Below are 22,767 nucleotides of genomic sequence, written 5' to 3'. Positions count from 1 at the left end.
TCAGCCCTCCTCCTCCAGTTAGGGTTTGACCTTCTTTATATTTAACTCTCCACAAATTTCAACCTGACTTTGGTGTCATCTGCAGTTTTTGAGGTCCCTCTTATGGTCCTGTCAGGCAGAGGACAAAGTGGCCAGGCTGGACCCTGGCAGATGAGGCTTGTCTTCTCTGCTGCTTCGGAATTCAGCACATAGACCCACAACCGGATCCCGGCGTGCCCAAGTATGTGGCAGCCCCAGCCCCATCATCTGCTGCACTTTGATACAGCACTTCTCAGGACTTTTCTTCCTTCCTCAATTTCTTCTTCTTTCCATGTAGCCCAAGCTGGCTTTGAACTTGTGATACTGCTACCTTAGACCCTTGAGTGCTAGGATTACGGATGTCCCCACCATACCCAGTGAGGTTGCCAGTGTTGTGTTTTTATTATCACCAAAACATTGTGTTCCTTCTCAAGCTTGTCTGTCCTGTGAAAAGGTCAGCATGAAGATCGTGTTGTCTTCCTTCTCACTGCAGGCAGATGTCAGGGTATCAGCGCTCCCCAGCCACATCTCATTACCCCCATCCTCTGCACCCTTTGGAATGTGTTTATCCCACTGGTCAAGTTGCCCTGGCCTCTGTTTACCTTCTTTCTCATGAGCCACAGCCAGAGGGTTCCCTAATACTCCTCTCCCCTCCAGACCTCAGGAAGCTTTTTTGATGTTTTAAATCCTGTGCCCCACCACTGCCTATAATGAGTCTTTGGAGACCTTTCCAGAAAATGTCCCCTTTCCTCACAAGATATCCTGGAAATTAGCCAAAGTTTCCAGACTGAAACAACACACACACACACAGAGATCAAAACACACATAAGGGTTCAGGCATTCTGCCACAGGGCCTCTCTCTGATTAAAAAAATTAAGTGTCCGGCATTGGTTCAGTCTTAGTCTATCTCTAAAGAACTTGGTCACCAGCGAGCTGGCCATGGGGTGGCCTTAGCCAGATTTCCATCCTCCCAGGAGAATCCAGGCCTGGGTTTGGCTTCAGCTGGGCGTTCCATGTGGCTGCCACTTATTGACTTAAGTCTCAGCGATTCAGAGATTCTTCTGGAGTGCCTGGGTCACCTGTGACAACCAACCGTCACTGTGGGAGGGAGGCCCTCCTGGCTGGGCTCCTTAGGGCCTTGCTGGTCACCCCTGCTTTCTGGTAGGTGTTGCTGGGTCTTGTGGCTTAGAGGACCTGGGCAGATGCTTCTGTGTTTCCCAGGAACTGAGGTGTAGTTTCCTACATGGGCTTTTTCCAGAAATTTGCTCACCCATGGGAAGGAGTGTGGGTCTTGCTGGGAGAGTGTTTAGTTAATGGTTGACAGAAATTTGCTTTTCCTGGCTGCCCAGGGCCCTGCTGCAGGAGGAAGAGGCAGTTGGAGGAGAGCCAGGAGTGTCTCTTGCCAAGGACTGTTGCTGTGCACACTTTCCACACCCTTCCTCCAAGTGCTGCAGTAGACAGGGATGAATTTGGGGTGTTGGGGGTTTGACTGTTTGGAACAGCAGGTGGGCTTGGGCAAACACCTCCTCCTTCCCCAACTGAGAACTGATACAAGTTGGCTTCTCTGTCTGGTGAATCCGCTGCCTGTCTCACTGTGTATAGGCTGGAACTGGGGCAACCTGGCCTCATGTTTGTGGTCAACCAGCACAGGACTGTGAAAAGTCCTCAGGTAGTCAAGAGACAAAGCTAGCAAAATACAAGAGCCATAACAGAGAAAGAAATAAATAGCACAAGCAGCTTTTTTTTGTAGAGTGAGAGAATTTTAAGTAGCCTACAGATGAGCATTTGTAACATTTGAATCGTCATTTCTCTCACGATTTTTTTTTTTTAATGCTGCTGGAAATCAAACCCCAGGGTGGAGTGTTTTCATATATAGGAACATAACTTGTGTGGTTTTTTTTTCTTCTGCCACTTGCCTTTTATTTATGCACATGATAGGGTTTTCTATTTATACTGGAGATAGGAAATTGGCTCTGAAAACATATTTAAGTAAAAGAGTGAGTGAAGGAAAGGGAAAATGTGGAGAACTACGCAGGAGCCAGGCAGGTTTGGGAAAAGCATGCTTAGAGGAGTTCAGAGATGGGAGAGGGAAAGGAGTTGTTGGTGGGGTCAGAGAGGAAGAGCATCTAGCTAAATGGAGGGTGAGTGTACTTACAGCTCCAGGAATGTGGGTGTGAGTGTTGGTGTCAATTCAATCTGCTCAGGGTGGATGAGTCCTGAAGGGACTGGAGGGTGGGTTTAGAATACCTGTAGAGGACCATCAATAGCAGGGTATGCACTTTGAATTTAATTCCAGAGGCAGTGGGAGCCATTGAAAGTACTTGAGGGGGGAAGTGGCTCATTCTGCTTCTTTATAAAGAGTCTTGTTTATGTGTGATAGGTATCAGGACTAGAGACAGGATGATCAGTCAGGAGCCTAAGTAAAAAGATTATTAAGAGATCAAACGAAGGCCAGAGCCACAGAGCCCATCTCCTGCCGCCTCTGGCATGCAGCCCAGAAATATTAGAGAGAGACAGGTCTGAGGTAGATAGCCAAACCTTGGTCCGTCTCTGGGAATCAATGGATGTTGGGCTGAGCTGAGGTCAGAAGAAGTAGAGGGAGGCCTGTGGCTGAGAGGAAAGGAGTGAATTGGCCCAGTGACCTGCTTCCTGGCCTAGCACAGAATGTTCTGGAATGTTCCTGGGGAGATAGGTGGAGTCTGCTGAAGGCAGCACTTCTGGCCAGAGTTCTGACAGGGGCAGGAAGAATGTGATTTCCTGACTATTGTTGGTCCAAATAGCCTTGACTGACAGCTGGAGGTCAGGGTTTCATTTTCCACTGGGACCTGACAACATGTGGGGTCCTTCTTATTTATTTAGTTTTCACTTTCCCATCTCTCCCCACTGGTGCCTGAGAAGCCCACCACCAAGAGTTCAAAAACCCAACTTGGTTTCAAACTCAAGTTGTTACTGTTTTCCCTTTGGGGAACTCCTATGTACAGATGTTAGGTTTGGTTCAAGGGGTCCCCCTGGAGGAACCTGCAAAGGAGGATGGCTTGTGGGGTACAGACAAGGAGCAGGGTACAAAGAGGTAGCGTTCATACTGGGTTGGATTATGGAAGATACCAAATTCCTAATGTGTGTTTCTGAGTGGCCAGACTGGACAAAATGTCTACCTGGTGACATAGATTACTGGCTCACTCTTCTATGTGTACAGTGTGCTAGGCACACCAGCCAAAAAGGAGTGCTGAAGGGACCACAACAGTGCTGCTGAAGGTATCCCAACAGTGCTGCAATGGGGTGACTGAGCCATGCTGTGGATAAGGCATGATAGAAATGCCAGCTGGAGTTTGCACAATCATGAGGATCTGATTTTCTAGAAGATGTTTCTAGAAGGTATCACCTAGAGTGGGGGGAGAAGCATTGTTAGAATTGTAAAATAGTTAAAGGCCAGGGGACAGAGGTGTGGGGAGGGAGGGAGAGGGAGAGAGAGAACTGGGGCTTGAACTCAGAGCTTACATACTGTATTTAGTTTTTTAGCTCAAAGCACTGTACTACTTGAACTACTCCATTTCTAGCCTTTTAGTGGTTAATTGGAGGTAAGAATCTCATGGACTTCACTGCCAGGTCAAGCTTCAAACCTCAATCATCACATCTCAGCCTCCTGAGTAGCTAGGATTTCAAGTGTGAGCCACTGGCACCTGGCTAGCTCGCCCCAGCCTTTATTAGCACCATTGCCTGGTTCATCGGGAATTCAGCCCATGCTCTGTCTCTCAGCTCAAGGTGTTCAGGGCAAACAAAATAGAGGTGACCCTTCTCTCCAGGGACCTTCTGGAGATTAACAAGTAAATACATTAACAAAGAAATACATGCACCGAGTTAGGATACTGTATAAGCCAGGAAGGAAAAGAACTGGCAGTATTGTTGACCTTCTCATCTTTTGCACCAGGCTGTGTTCCCTCAAGGGCCAAGTAGTGGACACCCAGTGGACCTTACAGAAATAAAGGCACACAGAGACAGGCATTCCTCAGAGGGCATTGACACAGAAACATTCTGAAGGGCGTGGCAGTGTGCCCACGTGGAGTTAGTAGAACAAAGCATTTTCCCATTGATAAAGATGGTGCTTGCTCCCCCAATCCCCCTCACCCCCCCACCCCCGCACCTCTGGGGAAATAATTTATTCATTCAAGCCCCAGTAATGGGGCTTGGACTCAGGGTCTGAGTACTGCCCCTTAGCTTTTACGCTCAAGGCTGGTACTCTTCCACTTTAACTTTTTGGTGGTGCATTGGAGATAAGAGTCTCACAGACTTTTTTGTCCAGGCTGGCTTTGAACCTCAATCCTCAGATCTCAGCCTCCTGATTAACCAGGATCACAGGTATAAACCGCTTGTATGGGAAAAGATTTTTATTTGTTTACTCATTGTAGTGCTGGGGTTTGAACTCAGATTCCTACACTTGAGCTATGCCCCTAGTCCTTTTTGCTGTAGGTATTTTTTAGATAGTGATAGTGTCCAGTGCTTTTTTTTAGCCTGGGGGTGGAGCTAGCCTTAGGCAGTGTCCTCTTTATGCCTCCTTTGTAGCTGGAATGAGAGGTTTACAACACTACCCCCTAATTTTTTGTCTTCCCTGACCTCAAACCACAGTCCTCCTAATCTCTGCCACCCAAGTAGTGAGAATTATAGGTGTGCACCACCACATCCAGAGAGAAAATTTTAAACTTTTTTTTCCCCATTGCATTTGGTAGCATTTAACTTTTTTGACCAGCCTTAGGTTTATAGAGAAAAAAAGTAAAAAATACAGATTTTTTTCAACCTCTTAGTTTCTCCAATTTCCTAATGCAGATAATTGGCATTAATGGGAAATATTTGTTCCAACTGAGGAGCCAATTTTGATACATTATTATTTACTCAAACCTATCATTTGCCTTCTGGTTCCCTTTTGCGGCTCTAGCTTTCTGTGGGTTTCAACACGTGTGCAAGTACACGTGTTACAGACAGCAGTCCTTCCCCTGTCCGGCAAGATTTTCTTTCCCACATCTCTGATCTTCCTCCTATCTCCACAATTTGTCTTTTTTTCAGGCTGGGATCATGTAGAATATCAAGTTTACCATTCCTTCATGTCTTCTCATAGTTTGCTGGCTCATTTTCTCCCTCCCATAAATGATAATATCTCTCACATACACAAGAGTCTTTCAGTCACTTTATATTGGTTCCGAGGCCCTCATTTGGTGGAAGCCATAAGGCATTTGTGGATTTTGTGAATGAAGCATTAAGCTTAATTGGGTCGTTACCTGGCATGTATCAGTGGGTAGCTGGCTGTCCAGTGAGACTATGAGGCTTCTTAATTCTATGTGAAGGACTCACAGAGAAGCTTTCCAGGAACACAAATTTGAACACATATAATTTGTTTCAGTAATGAGGCCTCAGCTCTCATAGAGGAATTAAAGAGTGTTCCTCCAATGTAGAACCTACTGGGGAAGATACCACCATGGCCTCCAGTAGGCACAATGGTAATGACATCACCCCTAGGGACATCTGAATCTGAATGTATAGGGCTTTGAGATGACAAGAAGCCCATATATCAAATACCACTTTTTCTTTCTTCATTGTGTGTGTGTGTGTGTGTGTGTGTGTGTGTGTGTGTATGTATGTGTGTGTATGTTGCTAAGGATGAAACCCAGAGCGTTGGTATATGTAAAATCAGCAATCACTGAGCTATACACACAGTTCTTGTTTTTGTTGTTTCTTTTTTTGAGTTACATTTTATTATCTTTAAATACATACCATTCAACAAATCAGTTTATATGTACAATGCATTTTGAGTGATGTCACCCCTTTCATCATTCTTCCCCCAAGCCTTTGGATTTTGCTGTTGTTGTTTGAAGGCAGAACCTCACTAAGTAGCACAAGCTAGGCTTGAACTCACTATGTAGACCAGATTGGTCTTGAACTCTACTCATGATTCTCCTGCCTCCTGAGTATTGGAATTACAGGCATGTGTACTACACTTGGCATAAAAACCACTCTTAATGAGGAAAATGAGAATTGGTGTTATGAATAGACAAGTAAAATAACATTGAATAATGTATGGTCCAGCCTCTGTGTGTACATGTGTATGTTTGTGTGTTTAGGTCGGTGGACTGGAGGGGATTTTTTTTGGAGGGGGGTGTTATCTGTACCAGTACTGGGGCTTGAACTCAGAGCCTGGGCTTTAGCATTTTTGCTCAGGCTGGCACTCTACCACTTGAGCCACAGCTCTACTTTGGCTTTTTGGTGGTTAATTGGAGATTAGAGTTTCACAGGTTTTTCTGCCTGGGCTGGCTTCAAACCAGAATCTTTAGACCTCAGCCTCCTGCATAGCTAGTATAATAGGCGCAAGCCATTGGCACCCTGCTTGGGGGTTGGATTTGCTGTGGCCTTTCAGGCAGACCTCCAATCCCAACCAGGACAGCCTTGTGGCCTTTCCCTAGGCTACTTCCTCTTCTGGTATATACAGCTTTTGTTCTCCAGTCCTCTGTCCTACCTGGAAGTGTACCCTTGTAGGTACTTCCCAGAAGGCCCGAGCACTGGCCACATTAGAGCTGGGGGACAAGTGGCAGGGCCAGCCACAGGCAAAGGGCTAATCCTGCAATGCCACTGTTCCCTCTTGCCCAGGAAGCAGAAGTCCAGTGGTTAAGATCAAGCAGGAAGGAGATGTGTTATTCTGTTATGAGGTTAAAGTGAATTAACTCACACAAAATGCTCAAACTTGCACACATTCAGTGTTCCAGAAAATTGTCAGCTGGTGTCATGGTCACTGGCCTAGGCCCTTTTCCCCATTGCCCTACCCTCCCTTTTCCTAGTATCTTTTTTCCTCCTACTATTGCCTTACCTCCCCACCTCCAGCTGCCTGATTCCCTTCAAGGAGTTGAGGGCTGTGATGGTTTTGGAAGCCCCCAAGGAAATGAGCCTTGTGTTTATTTATGCCTCTTACTTATGCTCTGAGTGCCGGGAATTCCAAGACCGATCATACTAACTTCAGTGGTGGTGACAGTGATAGTGAAGATGGAATGACAGTGGTAGTGGTCATGGTGATGATGGCAGCAGAATAGTGACAATGATGGTGATGATGGTAACATTGGTAGTGATAGTGTTGATGGTGGTGGTGATGATGATAATGGGATAGTGATGATGATGATGATGACATCGGTAGTAATGAAGGTGGTGGTGGTGGTGGTGGTGAGATAGTGACGACAGTGATAGTGATGATGGTGATGATGATAACATTGGTTAGTGATAGTGATGATAGTGGCAGTGGTGGTGATGATGGTGAGGTGGTGGTGGCGATGGTGATGATGATGGTGAGATGGTGACGGTGGTGGTGGTGAGACAGTGATGATGATGGTAAGGATGACAGTGGAATGGTGATGATGATGGTGACAACAATGATAGTGATGGTAATGGTGGTAAATGTGATGAAATAGGATGGTGAGGATGGTGACAGCAGCCCTGCACTAGGTATCATGCTGTGTCGGGTCATGTCTTGGTTGTGTTACCTGTCAATCTAAACTGAGGTTTCCCAGCTCAGCATGCTGCTGTTTAGCCTGGATATTTCTCTGTCATGGAGCTATTTCTCTGTCTTATGCTCTGCGGGATGTTTAGCAGTGATTTCTGGCCTCTCCCCACTGAGGGCACCCCTTGTAATGTCTCCAACATGCCAGGTGTCTGTTGGGGGACAGTCACCCTGACTCAGAACCGCTCACCTAATTTCTTCTTCTCAGCAGCCTCAGCACGCAGCCACTCACTCTATGGATGAGCCAAACTAAGGCTTGGAGACATGAAATGGCCCAGGGCCACTTAGCTAATAATTCACAGAGCCAGGATGCAAAGCCCAGGCTTGCCACCAGTGCCTTTATCTTCTGGGAAGACAGTTCCTCTGCTCCTTGGCAGGGACACCTGGAGTGTAGATCCAGGTTGGGGCCTATTTGGTCAGCTAGGCAACTGCCATCATATTCATTTGGAGCTACTAACTAGCAGTGGCTGCTACCTGCTTTCTGATTTGGTTGGAACCTGAGTTGCTGAATGTACTTATGTGGAGATGGTCTCCTCAGGCCCCAGGTCTGTGTCCTCACAGCAAAGTCTCTCAACCTCTTGCTTCAGGTAAGCCCTGTCACCTGATATGTCATCTGTGGACACTTGTGGAGAAGATATCTTTATGTACACATGTGCAGAGATGTTTTTAAATTTGTGGACTGTTTGTAAAAAAGAAAACAATCAAAAACTCCTAGCTAAGTGCCTTGGTTCTCTCAATCCTCCCTGCTTCTCTCTTTTATACCAAGACATGTTCTTGGATGGCTCCCTCTGACTTCCAGGTCCCCTACTCTGTTGCCTGAGTCCTGGCTAATCCGTCTCATAATCATTTGGGATGGGCAGCCACACTTATTGGGGTCTTGGCCTCTTCCAGGGGCATAGGCAGTGTACAGAGAAGCAGACAGCTGGCCGCCCAGGCCGTGTGGCACTTAATCTTGGAGCTGGAACAGAGAAACGTCTGTTTGTGTTTCCATGAACAAGAGGGGACAGCTGGCCCACAGATAGCAGGCTGGGTCAGCTGAGGGTTGCCTTGGCTGCTGGCTTTAAGCAAACATTCAGGGCCAGGAGCCTGGACGGAAGAAGGATGGAGAAGCACTTGGCAGCCCTTGGAAGAGCCACCTGAGGGCTGGTGTCTGGCCTGGCCGTGTGGAAATCTCTATGGGTGGTGGCTGTTAGGGAAGTGGCTCCTAGGCCCTGAAGGCCCTCCCTGGAAGCAAACCTCAGTATTGGGACTTTGCCTGGCAGGTAAGGAGGGATGGAAGGTTTGCTTTGCAGGGGTTCCACTGCTTCATGGAGAGGTTTCTCAGGCTCCTTTAATAAGCAATAGATGATCAGAAATCTGAGCTAAAATCAGATTTCCCTTGCAGAAATTTGGGTTGGCTGGGACTTTGAAGATCCACATTAAATCACACAAATGGAAGCCAGTTATAGTTCTATATTCAGAGGCTAAATACCCTGAGAGCATAGTGCCCGCCTCTCACTGCATGTCCCTAGCCAGGTTCTGGGCAGCCCCCTGAGGCCCTGGGCATGTTCTGAGCAGAGTCTTGCTTACCCTGATGACTCGATCTTATTCCCCTAACTATGGAGTTAGGTTCTAATTCTGTTTCCTGTTCTTGTATCTGTGCACTGTGGACCTCTGTTTTGACAGCATGGTGAAATAATGGGTTTAGCTACACAGATAAGATTCAGAGGAAACCAATTATATTAACTTAGAGTTGATGGAATATTTTTAAAGCTTGTGCTATCATAACCAGTATGCTTCTTTGTTATTGTGTTAAGTAAACAGCCTTGCAGTGGCTCTGATTATTACTGTAATTTTAAAGTGGGGATGAACATGAGTATTTGTCTGCAGCTCTGTACTGGGAGAGTAAAGTTTCTGATCTTATTGGTGGTCAAGGCCCTGACAATAAATATGACTATGAGATATGGACTACTCTTGTGATGAAAGGAAATAGAAAATTTCAGTTCTAGGCTAATGAAAGAAAATGTACATTTATTTTCCCATCCAAAGTATTGATAGTTACCCTGTGAAGAATCTCCAAGACAGACAAACCAGAGGTCAAAGGAAGGAGCTGTTTTCCTGAGACCTTTTCTTTTCACCCCCCAAAAAGTCTTGCTATGTAGCCCAACCTGGCTTTGAATTCCTGATCTTCCTGTCACAGCCTCCCAAGTACTGAGTTTATAACATGACCTACCATGCCTAGCTCTGCATTCTTCTTTGAGTCAATCATGAGTTTTCTGTGCCAGAATTTAGATCCCTCTCCTGGTCCTTAGTGCTCCAGGGCTTCCGGGGGCATCTCAGACTAGCTTTCATAGCTGGGCACATGGACTAATGGTTCCACAATGCCTGGTAGCCCCCACCCGCCAAGATTGGGCTCTGAGTCCTATTATACCCATGTGTTATGCATTGAACTGTATCTCTCAAAAGAACATGCTGAAGCACTAACTCCCAGCACCTCAGAATGTGACTTTTATTTAGAAAAAGAGTCATTGCAGATATAATTACTGAAGATGAAATGACTCTAGAGTGGGAGGACAAAGGCAAGAGGATCCTGAGTTTGAGGCTGGCCTGTGTGCTACATAGTGAGACCATGTCTCACTAAAAACAAAGGCGTGTGTGTGTGTGTGTGTGTATGTGTGTGTGTGTGGGGCATAGCTCACTGGTAGAGTGCTTCCTTAGCATGTGCAAGACTCTGAGTTCAATATTCTCAGCACTGCATACACACAAAAAAGGGGGGCTGGGAACTTGGCTTAGCAGTAGAGTACTTGCCTAAAATGCATGAAACCCTGGGTTCAAGTCCTCAGTACCATATAAACAGAAAGAGCCAGAGGTGGTGCTGTGGCTTAAGTAGTAGAGTGCTAGCCTTGAACAAAAGAAGCTCACGGACAGTGCCCAGGCCCTGGGTTCAAGCCCTCGGACTGGCAGGAAAAAAAGAAAAAAAGAAAAGAAAAGCAGAGTCAAGAAGGGAAGACAGGTACATGAAGACACACACAGGGACAGGAGCACATTGTGGAGGTGAAGGTGGAGGCTGGAAGCCGAGGTTTGCTCAGGATGGCCAGCAGGCCCCAGTAGCTCACAAACAGGAAAGCGTGGAGTGTGTGCATTCTTCTCTGACCTCAGAGAGCTTAGCTCTGCTGCTACCTTGCTTTTGCACCTTCTGCTCCAGGATGGTTTTAAGTCACCCAGTGTGCAATACTTTGTGGAGACAGCTGCCACATGGTGTGCCTAGGTTCCCTGAGCTGCTCTGGGACGGGAAGCCAGCCTGGAGGCCTCCCTCCTTCCTGTGCCATTAAGGGGTGATGCTTCCCCTGGAGTCACCACCTTTGCTGCTATGATTGCCTTGATTCGGGAGTTTTACCTGCTCTGTGTCAGGCCTTTCAGAAATGACAAAAGCAAGCTGAGCCTCTGGGGAGGCGTGGGAAGAGCCTGTAGCTTGAAGGAAGAAGAGGGGGAAGAGCTGGGGTATTTTGAATCTCATTTTAGATGGAGGCTTTGCATAGCATTTCAGCCTGGAAGGGGGGGAAGCAATGTCAAGTTAGAAAAGGAGACAGGCAGGAACTTGGGGGGGTCTATTGGAATGCACCACTTAGACCTCTACAGGTTTGAGGATTTACCTTCCTGGCTTAAAAAGAAAAAAGCATCCAATGTGTGGTTATCAAATGAATGATAACACAAGAGTACAGGTCGCTGTATCTTCTACCAAGGATAACAATAGATGCTTAGCTCTGTGACTAAGTAGGGGTGTGCTATGAGGTGTCCAGAACTGATTGCTTCTCAAAGTGCACAGGTAGAAAGGGCTACAGGAGTCTGAGAGTCCACCTGGAAGGAGGGATATTGCTACCCTCGACCAGGGATAGCACAATAGGATACAGGGCCGGCTGAAAAACTGACAAAGGAGAGAGAGAAAGGATAGGAAAAGGAGGCACCAGGGGGGCCAGCATTCACCGGCTTCTTAAAACCCCAAGTTCCCATTAGCAAGCTTATTTATTTAGTTTAATACAGGGGAGGTGACTATGGGTATATACAGAAAGTAGGGTATCAATCTATCTTGTGGTTACAACCATTAACATGAGGTATAGTTTGTGTACATAGTGATAATTGACTACCTTATCATTAGGGAGCAGAGGGGAGCAATAAGCATTCTAACTGTAACACAGACATTCATTTTATTTCCAAGGTCTTAAGCTTTCAGTGTCCAAACAGCTCTAATTTGAGCACATTTAGGGTAGTCACTTATACCTCTGTCTTGCCTTGACTGTTTGACCTTTCCAGGGTCTAGCCCTCAGCCTTCAACCTCTTAACCCTCTCCTGGTCTCACAGGTCCGCTCCAGAGTTCCCTATAGAGGGATGTGAGTGGGAGCTGTGAGGACAGGTGGTGGCACTGGCTTGTTTAATTGTTCCTCACTCTCCTCTGGAGCTGATTAAAGAAATAAACTCTCTCCCAATCCCAAATCCCGCCCGGATACACGAGCGCTGGTTTCCCATACTACTTCATGATTCATGTGTCTCTGTTTCAACTGCTGCCTCTTTTTTTTTTTTTTGTAGCTAAATCTTACTTTATGACCTTTTCCCATTCATTTGTCATTATTGACATTGCTTCTAGATTGCCCATTGATGAGTGGTATATCAAGAATTAGCCAAGTGCCATTGGCTCATGCATATAATCCTAGCTGTCCCGAAGTGTTAGATCCCAAGGATCATAGTTCAAAGCCAGACCAGGCAGAAAAGTCTGTGAGACTCCATCTCCAGTAAACCAGCTAGAGGTCGAGCTGAAGGTGTGGTTCAATTGGTAGAGCACCAGCCAAACAAGCAAGGTGAGTAAACCCCGAGTTCAAAACCCAGTACCAGGGCGAGGAATGTGGCTCAGTGGTAGAGTGCTTGCCTAGCATGCATGAAGCCCTGAATTTCATTCCTCAGTATCACATACACAGAAAAAGCTGGAAGTGGCGCTGTGGCTCAAGTGGTAGAGTGCTAGCCTTGAGCAGAAGAGGCTCAGGGACAGTGCTCAGGCCCTGAGTTCAGGCCCTAGGACTGGCAAAACAAAACAAAACAAAAAAACCCAGTAACACACACACACACACACACACACACACACACACGACCAGATTTCCCACTTCAGCAGGGCCTAGATACAGGGTAGGCTAAGCGTGTTTAGAAAGTGAGGCTGCTTGTGGCTGAGGTGGGGATGGGGTCAGTGATGAAAGAGGCAGAGAGTCAAACTGTTGACCCCTATTCTGTGGGCTGCAGTTGACTCATGAAAGTGACTAGACACACTCGGTATTCCAGGCACTGTGCTAAACACAGGGACACTGAGGTGTATCTCCAGGAACAACGAGATCTTTATGGTAATCACAGAAGCAGCCCCACCCCCAGGTCACAGATAGGTTGAAATGCTGAGAGGACCTGGTATCAGTTTAAATAGAAATAGGGAAGAGCTTCCAAGGGCGATAGCACCGGGCATCTGTAGGGTGACAGTAGGAAAAAGGTGTTCCAGGTAAGAGGATGGGATGGGGAGGGACAGAGCTGACTGCCTGCAGCATATTCAGGTCCCAGAGGCTGGAGCCTGTGTTTTGCAGAGAGATGTGGTAGCAGATGAAACTGGGAAGGGTAATTTAGGCCAGAGCAGGGACAAGCTTGAATGAAGCTTGTTTCTCCACTCCCTCTCCCATGGTAGTGGGGGTCATTGGGAGTATTCTAGCAAGGGAATCACACAGTCCGACCTCCTGCTCCAGAGGTAGAGCAAAAGAGGGGGAATTTGGAACTGGGAAGAGAGAGGGAGGGACATCCTGAGTAGGCAGATCTGGTAGGATGTGTGATGGCAGACAGAGTTCTAGAGACATTTGTCTGCCACTAGCTTCCCCAGGGCTCTTGTCTCATCTCCCTGAATCTACTCAGGTCTTGCCTGAGAAGTTTCTGAGTGAGTGGTCCCCCCTGGATTTCAGACAGGCCCCGGAGGCTTCCTGTTCCTGTCTGGATCTTTCCAGGCGGGGGAGAATATTGAATATTGACGTCTGGGCTCACCTTATCTCACTGCCATCATCCTGTTTCCTGTCTCATAGTAACAGAGCAGATGGCAGGGCCTGTTGCTAAGGGTTCCCTGCAATATTAATACCCGGGTGTAGAGCTGAGTGAGGGATCTTCCATGTGCCTGCAAGGCCTGGGGAAGTACCCACTTGGTGGCAAGTATTCTTTTCTATTTGTCCCAGCCTTTTCTCCCTCCTTTACACCCCTATGTCTTTTTTTTTTTTTTAAATCTCCCTGACCTCTGCACATCTGCTCATCAGTAGCAAATGTGTATCCCTTCCCCCATCCCACACCAGGGCAGATATCATTAACCAATCCTGGCATTCTTTTCTGTAGAGGCTAGATGTGGACTATGCCTCTTTTGCTCTCTGGGCACTGTCTCACATTTGGCCCTCACAATGAAGCTTGAAGAAGCCACCTGCTAAGCTTCCAGGCTTTGCCCCCACTCATCAGGACTGTGTCACATGATGGGGAGGGGAGTGGGTTTTGCTGGCCTACTGTGTCCTTACATTGCCTCTTATGTTTGGCCTTTTGGCCTTTCAACTACAAGTTAAAAAAAAAAAAGTCAAAAGTCAACTGTTCTAAGAAGGGGTTTGGCTGATGAGAGGTCAGGGTAGTTTTATATGCCAAATGCCATTTGTCTAAGTTATTTTTAAAGGTATTGGTGTTTCAACTTAGGACCTTGCACTTTCTAGGCAGATGCTGTACAAATTGAGCAATGCTTCTGGTCCTTTCCACTTTGGTCCTATACTTTTGCCTGGAGCTGGTCTCAGACCAGGATTCTCCTATCTCTGAGACACCATGCTCATCTAGTTCTTTGAGTTCTCACTAACTTTTGCCCAGGCTAGCATTAAACTGTGATCCTCCCAGTCTCAGCCTCCTAAGAAGCTATTTCTCTTCTTATAGTGGAGCTGTTCTGTCCTATGCACCCACACCTCATACCTGGGCTTGGGGATATATTTTTGTGAGAAATGCGTATCTTTATGGTCACATTCATGACTTCATTAAGGCACATCTTAGCCAAGCAAATCAGCTGGTTTGGGGTGCTCTGTCTGCCACTCGCAGCTCCCTGCATGTGTACCATTGCTGTAAGGGCCAGTCATTCTGGATTCTAAGTGTGATGTATGTTAGCGACAGCTACAGGCAGGTGGTGTTTTCACAGTTGTACAGCTATTGCATATGAAGGTCAGCAGTCATCTTCTTGAGCTAATGATTTGTGGGGCAGGTCCTCACCTCTCTTTTTTGATGATACCAGGGATGAAGCTCAGGGCCTTGTGCATGCCCAAACTCTCTTCTACCGAGTTACTCTTTTCTTACCCCTTCTTAGAAGAGAATGTTCTGCGGGCAGGCCATTACATGACCCATGCAGCTCACTGTGCCACTAAAGGCACTAAAGCTGGTGCTGGCTCTCCCAACTCAGAACCTACAAAGTCTGTTTAGGAACCTTCTTTCCAGTAGATTGGAGTGTTTTATGAAGAGGAAGCCTTTTGTGTGTGTGTGTGTGTGTGTGTGTGTGTGTGTGTGTGTGTGTGTGTGTCAAGCAGTGGGGGGAGTTGTATACACTATTGAAAGCAACCAAGTAGAGATCTATAGATATGCTCTCTTCCATCTTTTTTGGTTCTGAGCATAAAAATACAAAATACACGTAGGCCAATAGGACAGAGCTGTCTCCAGCAGATTTTTCCTTGATGGACAATTCTAGACACACTTTGGATAGAGCAGGCAAGAGGCCTTGCAGCTCACAGCTTCTAGTGGCTGCGAGTGTTACTATAGAAAAACTGACTCAAACCTGCATTTCCAAAAAATGCATGCTCCTTTTCCCTTGTGGGAAGTTATCCAGAGAAGCCATTATAGATGGGCACAGAGCTGTGTCTCTCAGGATATCCATTTTAGTGTTGTTTATGGAAAAAAAACTGGAAGCAATCTGTGTGCTCCAAGTAGGAGAATGATAAAATATATTCAGAATGCAAAGTTACAGTTAAAAAACATTTTGAAGAATTTTGGTAATGTGGGGAAGAAAATATAATGTAGTAGAAAACAAAGCAAGCAATGTAAGTGATCAGAACCCAATTTTATTTAAAATCTGTATGTACATACCTAGAAAGATTAGGAAGAACTCTTTTTTTTAAAATTTTTGGTTTGTTTTTGTGCTGGTACTGGGGCTTGAACTCAGAGCCTAATGTACTTTTTTAGCTTTTTCACTTGAGGCTGGTTCTATACTGTTTGGGGCACACCTCCACTTTCAGCTTTTTTCTGGTTAATTGGAGATTAAGAGTCTCTGATTTATCTGCTCAGACTTGCTTCAAACCTTGATCTCCTCAGATCTTATTCTTCTGAGTAACTAAGATTACAGGCGTGAGCCATTGGTGCCTGGTAGGAAAAATGCTGTTAAGATGCTAAGAGTCTTCATGGGTGAGATGGGTGAGTGTTGATGGTTTTTCTGTACAATGCACTATCTATGGTGCTGGGGAGCTGGCCACATGAAGTTGAACAATGGTTTGTCAGTAGGGATGAGTCACCTGTGACTGTGACATTTTCCTGCAGTGACCCAGGGTGATGAGCTTTTTTTGGGGGGTTGGGGGGACTTTGGAAGGAGAATTAAATCTCCCTCTAACAAATAAAACCAGGAGACTGTGAGCCTCTGTCCCAGGGGAATTTTCTCAGGAGATCGTCACAGGTCATTCCTGATATCTGTTCCTCCATAGAGTCCTCTAGCCTTTGCAATGCAGAACTCCTGCATATCTGTCTGCCCAGCAGCTGGCTGGGTACAGCTTGTGTTAACTGTGGCCTCAGCCAGGCTGAGATAGTACCAGGAGGCTGTGGCTTTCTGCAGAGGGCCTGTGAGCATACAGGGCCTCCAGGGAATCAGCTCAGCTGTCACAGGGAGCCACCACGCCTGTGACTGACTGCCCCAGGGGAATCTCGAGGAACAAAATGCTGATGAGTCAACAAGTCACAGAACATGGCTAGAGCCCCCACTCTGCCTGCTCCATTGCAAGTCTGGTTTGTTTTCTGATTTCTTCCTTGTCTGGGAAGGGGCAATGAAACACAGCTGAACTTCACAGATACTTGCTGCAGCAGTCCTGTGTTGGCCCCTAAGGGATGGAGAGGAGAGGGATGGGGAGCCCTGGGAGCCCACAGTGTAGTGGAGAGAGGAGCCTCTGATTTATTTCTTCCTAAGTACTTCAGCTGGGAGCGTGTGTGTGTGTGTGCACGCACGCACACGCGTGTGCATGTGCATATACGTGCATGTGCTCACAAGGCCTGATATAGGCCTTGTGCCCTCACTTGGCTTTTTTACTCATGTTTGGTGCTCTGTCACTTGAGCCACCCCTCCAGTCTGGCATTTTCCTGGTTAGTTGGAGATAGAGTCTCTCCCACTTTTCTGTCTAGGCTAGCTTTGAACTGTGATCCTTAGACTTCAGCCTCTTGCATAGCTAGGATTACAGGCATGAGCCACTGGTGCCAGCCCTAAGTTCATTGTTAACCAGTTTAATTATTACTGTTAATGTAAGGGTACAGCACACACTTAATGCACATACTACTACGGCTTTTGAGTTTTCAGGCCTCCATTTATCTACTTGTTTGTTTTCTGGTACTGGGGATGGAATGCAGGGCCTAGAGCTGCTCTACTACCTGAGCCAGGCCACCATCACTTTCATTCTAAGATAGGGTCTCAATACTACCACTGCCTAGGCTAGCCTCAAACTTGTGATTCTTCTTCTGCCTCCATGAGTAGCTAGAAATGCGGGTACGCACCACTGTGTCCAGCCTAAGGCCTGCTTTCTTTTTTTTAAGCCAACATAACAAATTTAAAGTGGAAGGAAAGTAGGGAGACTTTTCATGTGGAAAGGGGCCCCAAAGAGGAGTCCCATGGATTCTTCTTTGGGGGCAATTTTTATAGTACAAGGTACCTCCCGTATCTCCTCCCTTTGGCTTTGCACTGATTGCTCAATGGCTTGTTCATGGGCTTCCCTGGCTCTTTTCATTGATTGAGCAGATGCCCAGGGAATTATGGGAAGAAGCATTTCAGCTGGAGTTTGAGGCACTATGGGAGCAAAAAGTGTCATGATGGGCTGCATGCTATCTGCCATGTGTTATGTCTGCCAGTTTTTATCCATATCTACCTAGAAATTCCCCTCTTTCCCTCATTCCCCCATCCTGGATGGAAACCCTAATTGCCATTAGGAAACAAGAACAATAACCAATCCAGGCTACTTCTTGTTGAGAGGGGGCAGAGAAGGGTACGGCAGTCTGAGATCCTCTGAGAAGAGTCTTTTAGGCAAACAGGACATGGTCTGCCCACTGTTCCAGTGGACCATGGTAAAACTCTAGGGAACAGTTTGCATGAGGCTTCTTTAAAAAAAAAAATTATGGCCATGTGTAGCTTGATAGATTCCAAGCTAGCTGAGGATGCAGGGGTAAGGCCCCCAACCTTAGGAAGGTATGAGCTAACCCCTTGTGAGGGGAGCAGAGCCCGGTGGGGGGTACTTCAGGTGGTAGTAAGCACACAGTTTGGCATTGGAGCCCCCAGATAAAGGGAAGGCCAGGAGTCAGGACAGGCGTCTGTTGTTCAGTCAGGGAACTGGCAACCAGCTCAGCCTGAACAGGTTCAGAGAGCCCAAGCTGCTCTGTTGACAGTTACCTAACACATAACCAACTCAAGTTGCCCTTCTCCCTAATCTGTGCTGAGGTTACACTATGTTGAAAGGACAGCTGTGCCTTCCAAGGTGCCAGCCATAGCCCAGAATGGGCACAGTAGTCCCAGATATTCTCCTGTGTTGTCCTTTTTGAGCTTCATAAACTGGCCATCCGTGATGAACATGCCCAGCCAATGCCATAACCCCCAGATCTGGAGGTGACAACCTTTGTTTCCCTTGACCTCTGAGCACTTGACCGTGTGCAGAAAAAGGGATGGGAAATGTGAGGGTCCTAAGCAGAGTAGGTTGAGACAAGGGCTCAGTCTCCACATCTGGCCTCTTGCCCAGCACTGCTCTCCAGTTCCCTCCCGGCCACCCTTGCCTCACCACGCACTTTAGCTGGGTTAGAATAAGGGGCTGGAATGGCACCACGACATCTTTCCATCCATTGTCTTAGGCTCCAGTGGGACAAACAGAGGCCAGGAAAGTCACTTCTTGTTCCTGGACTTCTGGCAAGTTTGCATGGAAGCCAGACATCCCCACCTTTCTCACTCCATGAATGTTGATGGAGGAATTCATCTACATTCATGGAGGAAGGTGAGAAAATGTGGAGAAAACAGAGCTAGTCTAAGATAACCCTGAAGAGGAAACAGAAGAGCCTGGGGAATGGGCATTCATTGATGGCTTGTTAAAAAAAAAAAATTGAATGGCTGGGAATATGGCCTAGTGGTAAAGTGCTCGCCTCGTATACATGAAGCCCTGGGTTTGATTCCTCAGCACCACATATATAGAAAAAGCCAGAAGTGGCGCTATGGCTCAAGTCACCGAGTGCTAGCCTTGAGCAAAAAGAAGCCAGGGACAGTACTCAGGCCCTGAGTTCAAGCCCCAGGACTGGCAACAAAAACAAAACAAAACAAAAATTGAAAAGAACCCAGTGGATCACAGGACAGATAGAGGTTAGTTTGAGGGTTTTGTTATCAGTGGTCTCCAAACTCTCCCCTTTTAGAAAATGACCTAAAGAGGACAAGCTTTTTTTTGTGTGTGTTCAGGGCCTGTGCATTGTCCCTGGCTTCTTTTTGCTCAAGGCTAACACTGCCATTTGAGCCACAGTGCCACTTCTTGCCGTTTCTGTTTATGTGGTGCTGAGGAATCGAACCCAGGGCTTCATGCATGCAAAGCGAGCACCTACCACTAAGCCATATACCCAGCCCAGGGACAAGCTTTTATTCCCTAGAGATGCATTTAGGGGTGATGGGATGGGGCTGTGAGCCTTGTCTCCCATTGCCTCACCCTCTCTGTCATGGAGGTGAAAGTTCCAGCATCTGGGCCCAGGCTTCCCTTTTTCCCTCCGAGTCCTCTTCTCCAATGGAGCCTTTGGGTTCAAAAGCTTCTACAAAAGATGGGATCCTCCTGTTGAGGAACCCCATCATTTCCTGGGTTGGTCTTGCCTTCCAGGGTCACCAGTCTCCTGTATGTGTGGGGTACCTAGCAGATCCAAGGACCCAGCTCTACCCTCACAGTGTCCAGCCACAGGGAGAATGGGCATCAGCTTCTGCAATTGACTTTACAGGGCCGAGAGGCCCTGAGGCATGGCATCCCCTGTAGGTTGGGACTGGAATTGTGTGGAACCCTGCTTTCTGGATACCTGGTTTACTTGAGGCACAGCCTGCGCCATCCAGTACAACACATTCCTTCCATTTCTTGAAGTTTTCAGAATTAAAAAGAAAAGAAAAGGAAAAAGAAACAGGGCTACTAAATTGTTTTAAATGTTTACTTTGAACAGAGTAGCACATTTTACACCCCCACAGCACTGTGACTGTGCTATTCACAAGATAACAGAAATTAAGATGAAAACAGAAACAAAAACAAAACTCGGCACAGAGCACCGAAAGCTGGAAATGGAGCACAGGTTTAACATTGTTTAATGATCATGTCACTTTTGAGCCCGCCCGTTTTCCTATGGAATATATTAGCCTCATTTGGGAGAAGATCCAGTGTGACACCTATGGAGACGCTTGGTGAATGTGATCAGGGCTAACCTGCTTTGGTATCTCATATCTGGCTCTTTGGAATCTTGGGTGGCTCAGGTCTCTTTCTCTTGAAGTGACCTACAGTAGAATGTCAGGCCCAGCTGGGGAAAACAGGTGCCTGTCTGTATTTAAGGCTCAAAGATGATACTAGATGCCATGGGCGCGGTCGCTATGGGTCAGTTAGCTGCCATCTGCACACTGCCCCCTGCTGGTCATCATGGACATTGGTCTTGAAGAATAGTTCTCTAAGTACAGGGGTTTTGGGGGGTTCCAGGCACTTCAAGATTCCTTGTGGTCAAAACTACCTTTCTTCCAGGCCCAGTGGCTCAGGCCTGGATCCTAGCCACTCCAGAGGTTGAGATCTGAAAGACCACAGTTGTAGGGAGACCCAGGCAGTAAAGTCAGAGAGATTGAGCCTCCAAAATAACCACTAGAAAACTGGGCTGGAGGCATGGCTCAAGTGGTAGAGAGCCAGCTGTGAGCAAGAAAGCAGAGCAAGAATGCAAGGCCCTGAGTTCAAGTACTGCTGTGTATGTGTGTGTGTGTGTGTGTGTGTGCGCGTGTGTGTTATCTGTATGTATGTATGTGTGTGTGATTCCCCCCTACACCCCCATCATTCTAAGCCTCTTGGCCTTCTTCTCTCAAAATGTACAGAAAATGGAAAGTTCACAGATAAAGTTTCAGAGACCACATCAGAACTAGTCTTTCAGAAACTACCATGTGTTGAGTTTTGGTGCGATATCCAAGAATATCATGTGTTTGGCAAAGCTACTGTAAGATAAGGTTGGAAGTGCCAAGTGTCTGGTACCTGCATTCAGTGAGAACTTGTCTACTATTAGCAACATAGCCAATGACACATTGTCTTTTCTTCTTCTCATCTCAGATGTGACTGGTGCACCGGCAGCTTCTCCAAGCCATGGCTGATACCATCTTTGGCAGTGGCAGTGACCAATGGGTTTGTCCCAACGACCGGCAGCTGGCCCTGCGAGCCAAGTGAGTGCCTCTTCACTCCCTCACATCCTCCCTCACCTTTCTTTCTTCCTGCCTTGCCCACTGTATCCCTAGAGGGTAGCATTTTGAGAAAGCTGCCTGTCTTCTGGGCTCTGAGCTGGGCACTTAATTCATTTATGCACTGAGTGGAATTTATCTCCATTTCTCAGATGAGGGGAGTAAGGCTGACCTCCTTGTCCTTGTCACTGAACTGCGAATCACCTTACTGGGACCCACTCCTGGGCCTAGGTGACTCTCATGCTTTCAGTTTGTCCCAGCAAGTCACAAGGGCTGGACTACCTTACCTGCCCCTTGTTCTGTCATTGGGCCTAAAGTTCCAAGGAAGTCTTTGATATGTGGACACCACCTTCAGGGCTCAGAGCCTGGCATGATCACAGTGCAGAGCAATGGCCTATGTCAGGAATAAAGAACTGCCCCTCCTGAATTGTTCCAGGTCTCTTCCATGCTCCCAGCAAGTGTCTCGGCTCCCCATTGGGATCCCAATTCTCCTCTTAATCCTCAACCTGGTGACCCTCAGCTCCTGTTAGATCTGATGCCTCTCCTACCATTCCCCATGCCCATGGAAGGGAAGGCAGCTCTCAGATGTCTCTCCTGTTAGCACCTCCCTAGGCCTCCAAGAACTGGGGGTCCCTGGTGTCTGATAAACTCCTATGTCTGTCAAACTGTGCCAATTATGAGAGCCAGCATTTCCCAACGGGGACCAAGTTTAAGAAATTTGCAATTAGATATTATGAGCCTGCAGGGGGACAGAGCTGAACATCAAAGGGGGTGGAAAAATTAATCTGAAACGCCTGGGAAGCGAGGCTTCATGCGTGATTTGCAGGCTGCTTTGCCCCACCGTTGGTTTTTCCCCTTTGCCTGGTAGCTCAACCCCCTCCAGCTTCCCCCATTCTTCCAGGAAGAGTGACCCAGGATAAGGTCAGCCCATCTCCCTGTCCCGTGGTGCCAGGCAGATGCCATGCCCTCCCCAGCACAAGGCACTGGGAGAACACAGCAGCTTGCCCTGGACCCCCAGGGTCTCACTGACCCCTCGAGCGTCCTCTTTTTTTTCTCCCTGACCTTGGCTTTTGCCATGGAGACTTTGTGGAACACCTTTCAGAAAAGTGGGTGTTTCTATGTCCTCCCCCTAGGTATGCTTCCTGTAGGGCTGGTAGTCTTCCAAGAAGAGTAGTTCCCAGGCTAGGGCTGCAGGGCTGGAGTGTCCCCCTCAGGATCCCCCAGGACCTGAGCATTCTCTCCCCCTCTTCAGTGCAGGGCCTCCTGCCAGTCTTGGCAGCTGCCTCCAGTTTCTTTTTTTTTCTCTTTCCTTCTCTTCTCTTTTTCTCTTCTACTTCCCTTCCTTCCCCTCTCCTCCTTTCCTTCCTTTTCTTTTTCTCCATATAGGGTCTCACGTAGCCCAGGCTAGCCTCGAAGTTTCCATCTCCTGGAATAACAAACAGGCTCCTAGGTCTATACAATTTCTAAATTCTATTATGTGCCAGGCACTGGTTGCATA

General features: G+C 47.2%; 1 protein-coding gene across 10 annotated transcripts in view; it reads left to right on the top strand.

The window, feature by feature from the left end:
• The window catches only part of Rph3al (rabphilin 3A like (without C2 domains)), a 128,483-nt gene that overhangs the window by 21,145 nt on the left and 84,571 nt on the right, over positions 1-22,767 (top strand). For 6 of the 10 annotated variants that reach the window (XR_007213661.1, XM_048365081.1, XM_048365080.1 and 3 more), the window contains exons 1-2: positions 1,067-1,179; positions 21,145-21,254. Coding sequence is in view for 9 of the 10 variants with exons in the window: in XM_048365081.1 (XP_048221038.1) it covers positions 21,178-21,254 (77 nt within the window). In the remaining variant the exon portion in view is untranslated. Of the gene's footprint in view, positions 1-1,066; positions 1,180-7,412; positions 7,443-7,474; positions 8,812-13,429; positions 13,485-21,144; positions 21,255-22,767 lie in introns of those variants that run through there. The other 4 variants (XM_048365077.1, XM_048365075.1, XM_048365074.1 and 1 more) reach the window with 4 other exon arrangements.

Source organism: Perognathus longimembris, chromosome 17 (assembly GCF_023159225.1).
Source record: "Perognathus longimembris pacificus isolate PPM17 chromosome 17, ASM2315922v1, whole genome shotgun sequence".
NCBI classification, from domain to species: domain Eukaryota; kingdom Metazoa; phylum Chordata; class Mammalia; order Rodentia; family Heteromyidae; genus Perognathus; species Perognathus longimembris.
This window is presented reverse-complemented; position numbering and strand designations above follow the sequence as displayed.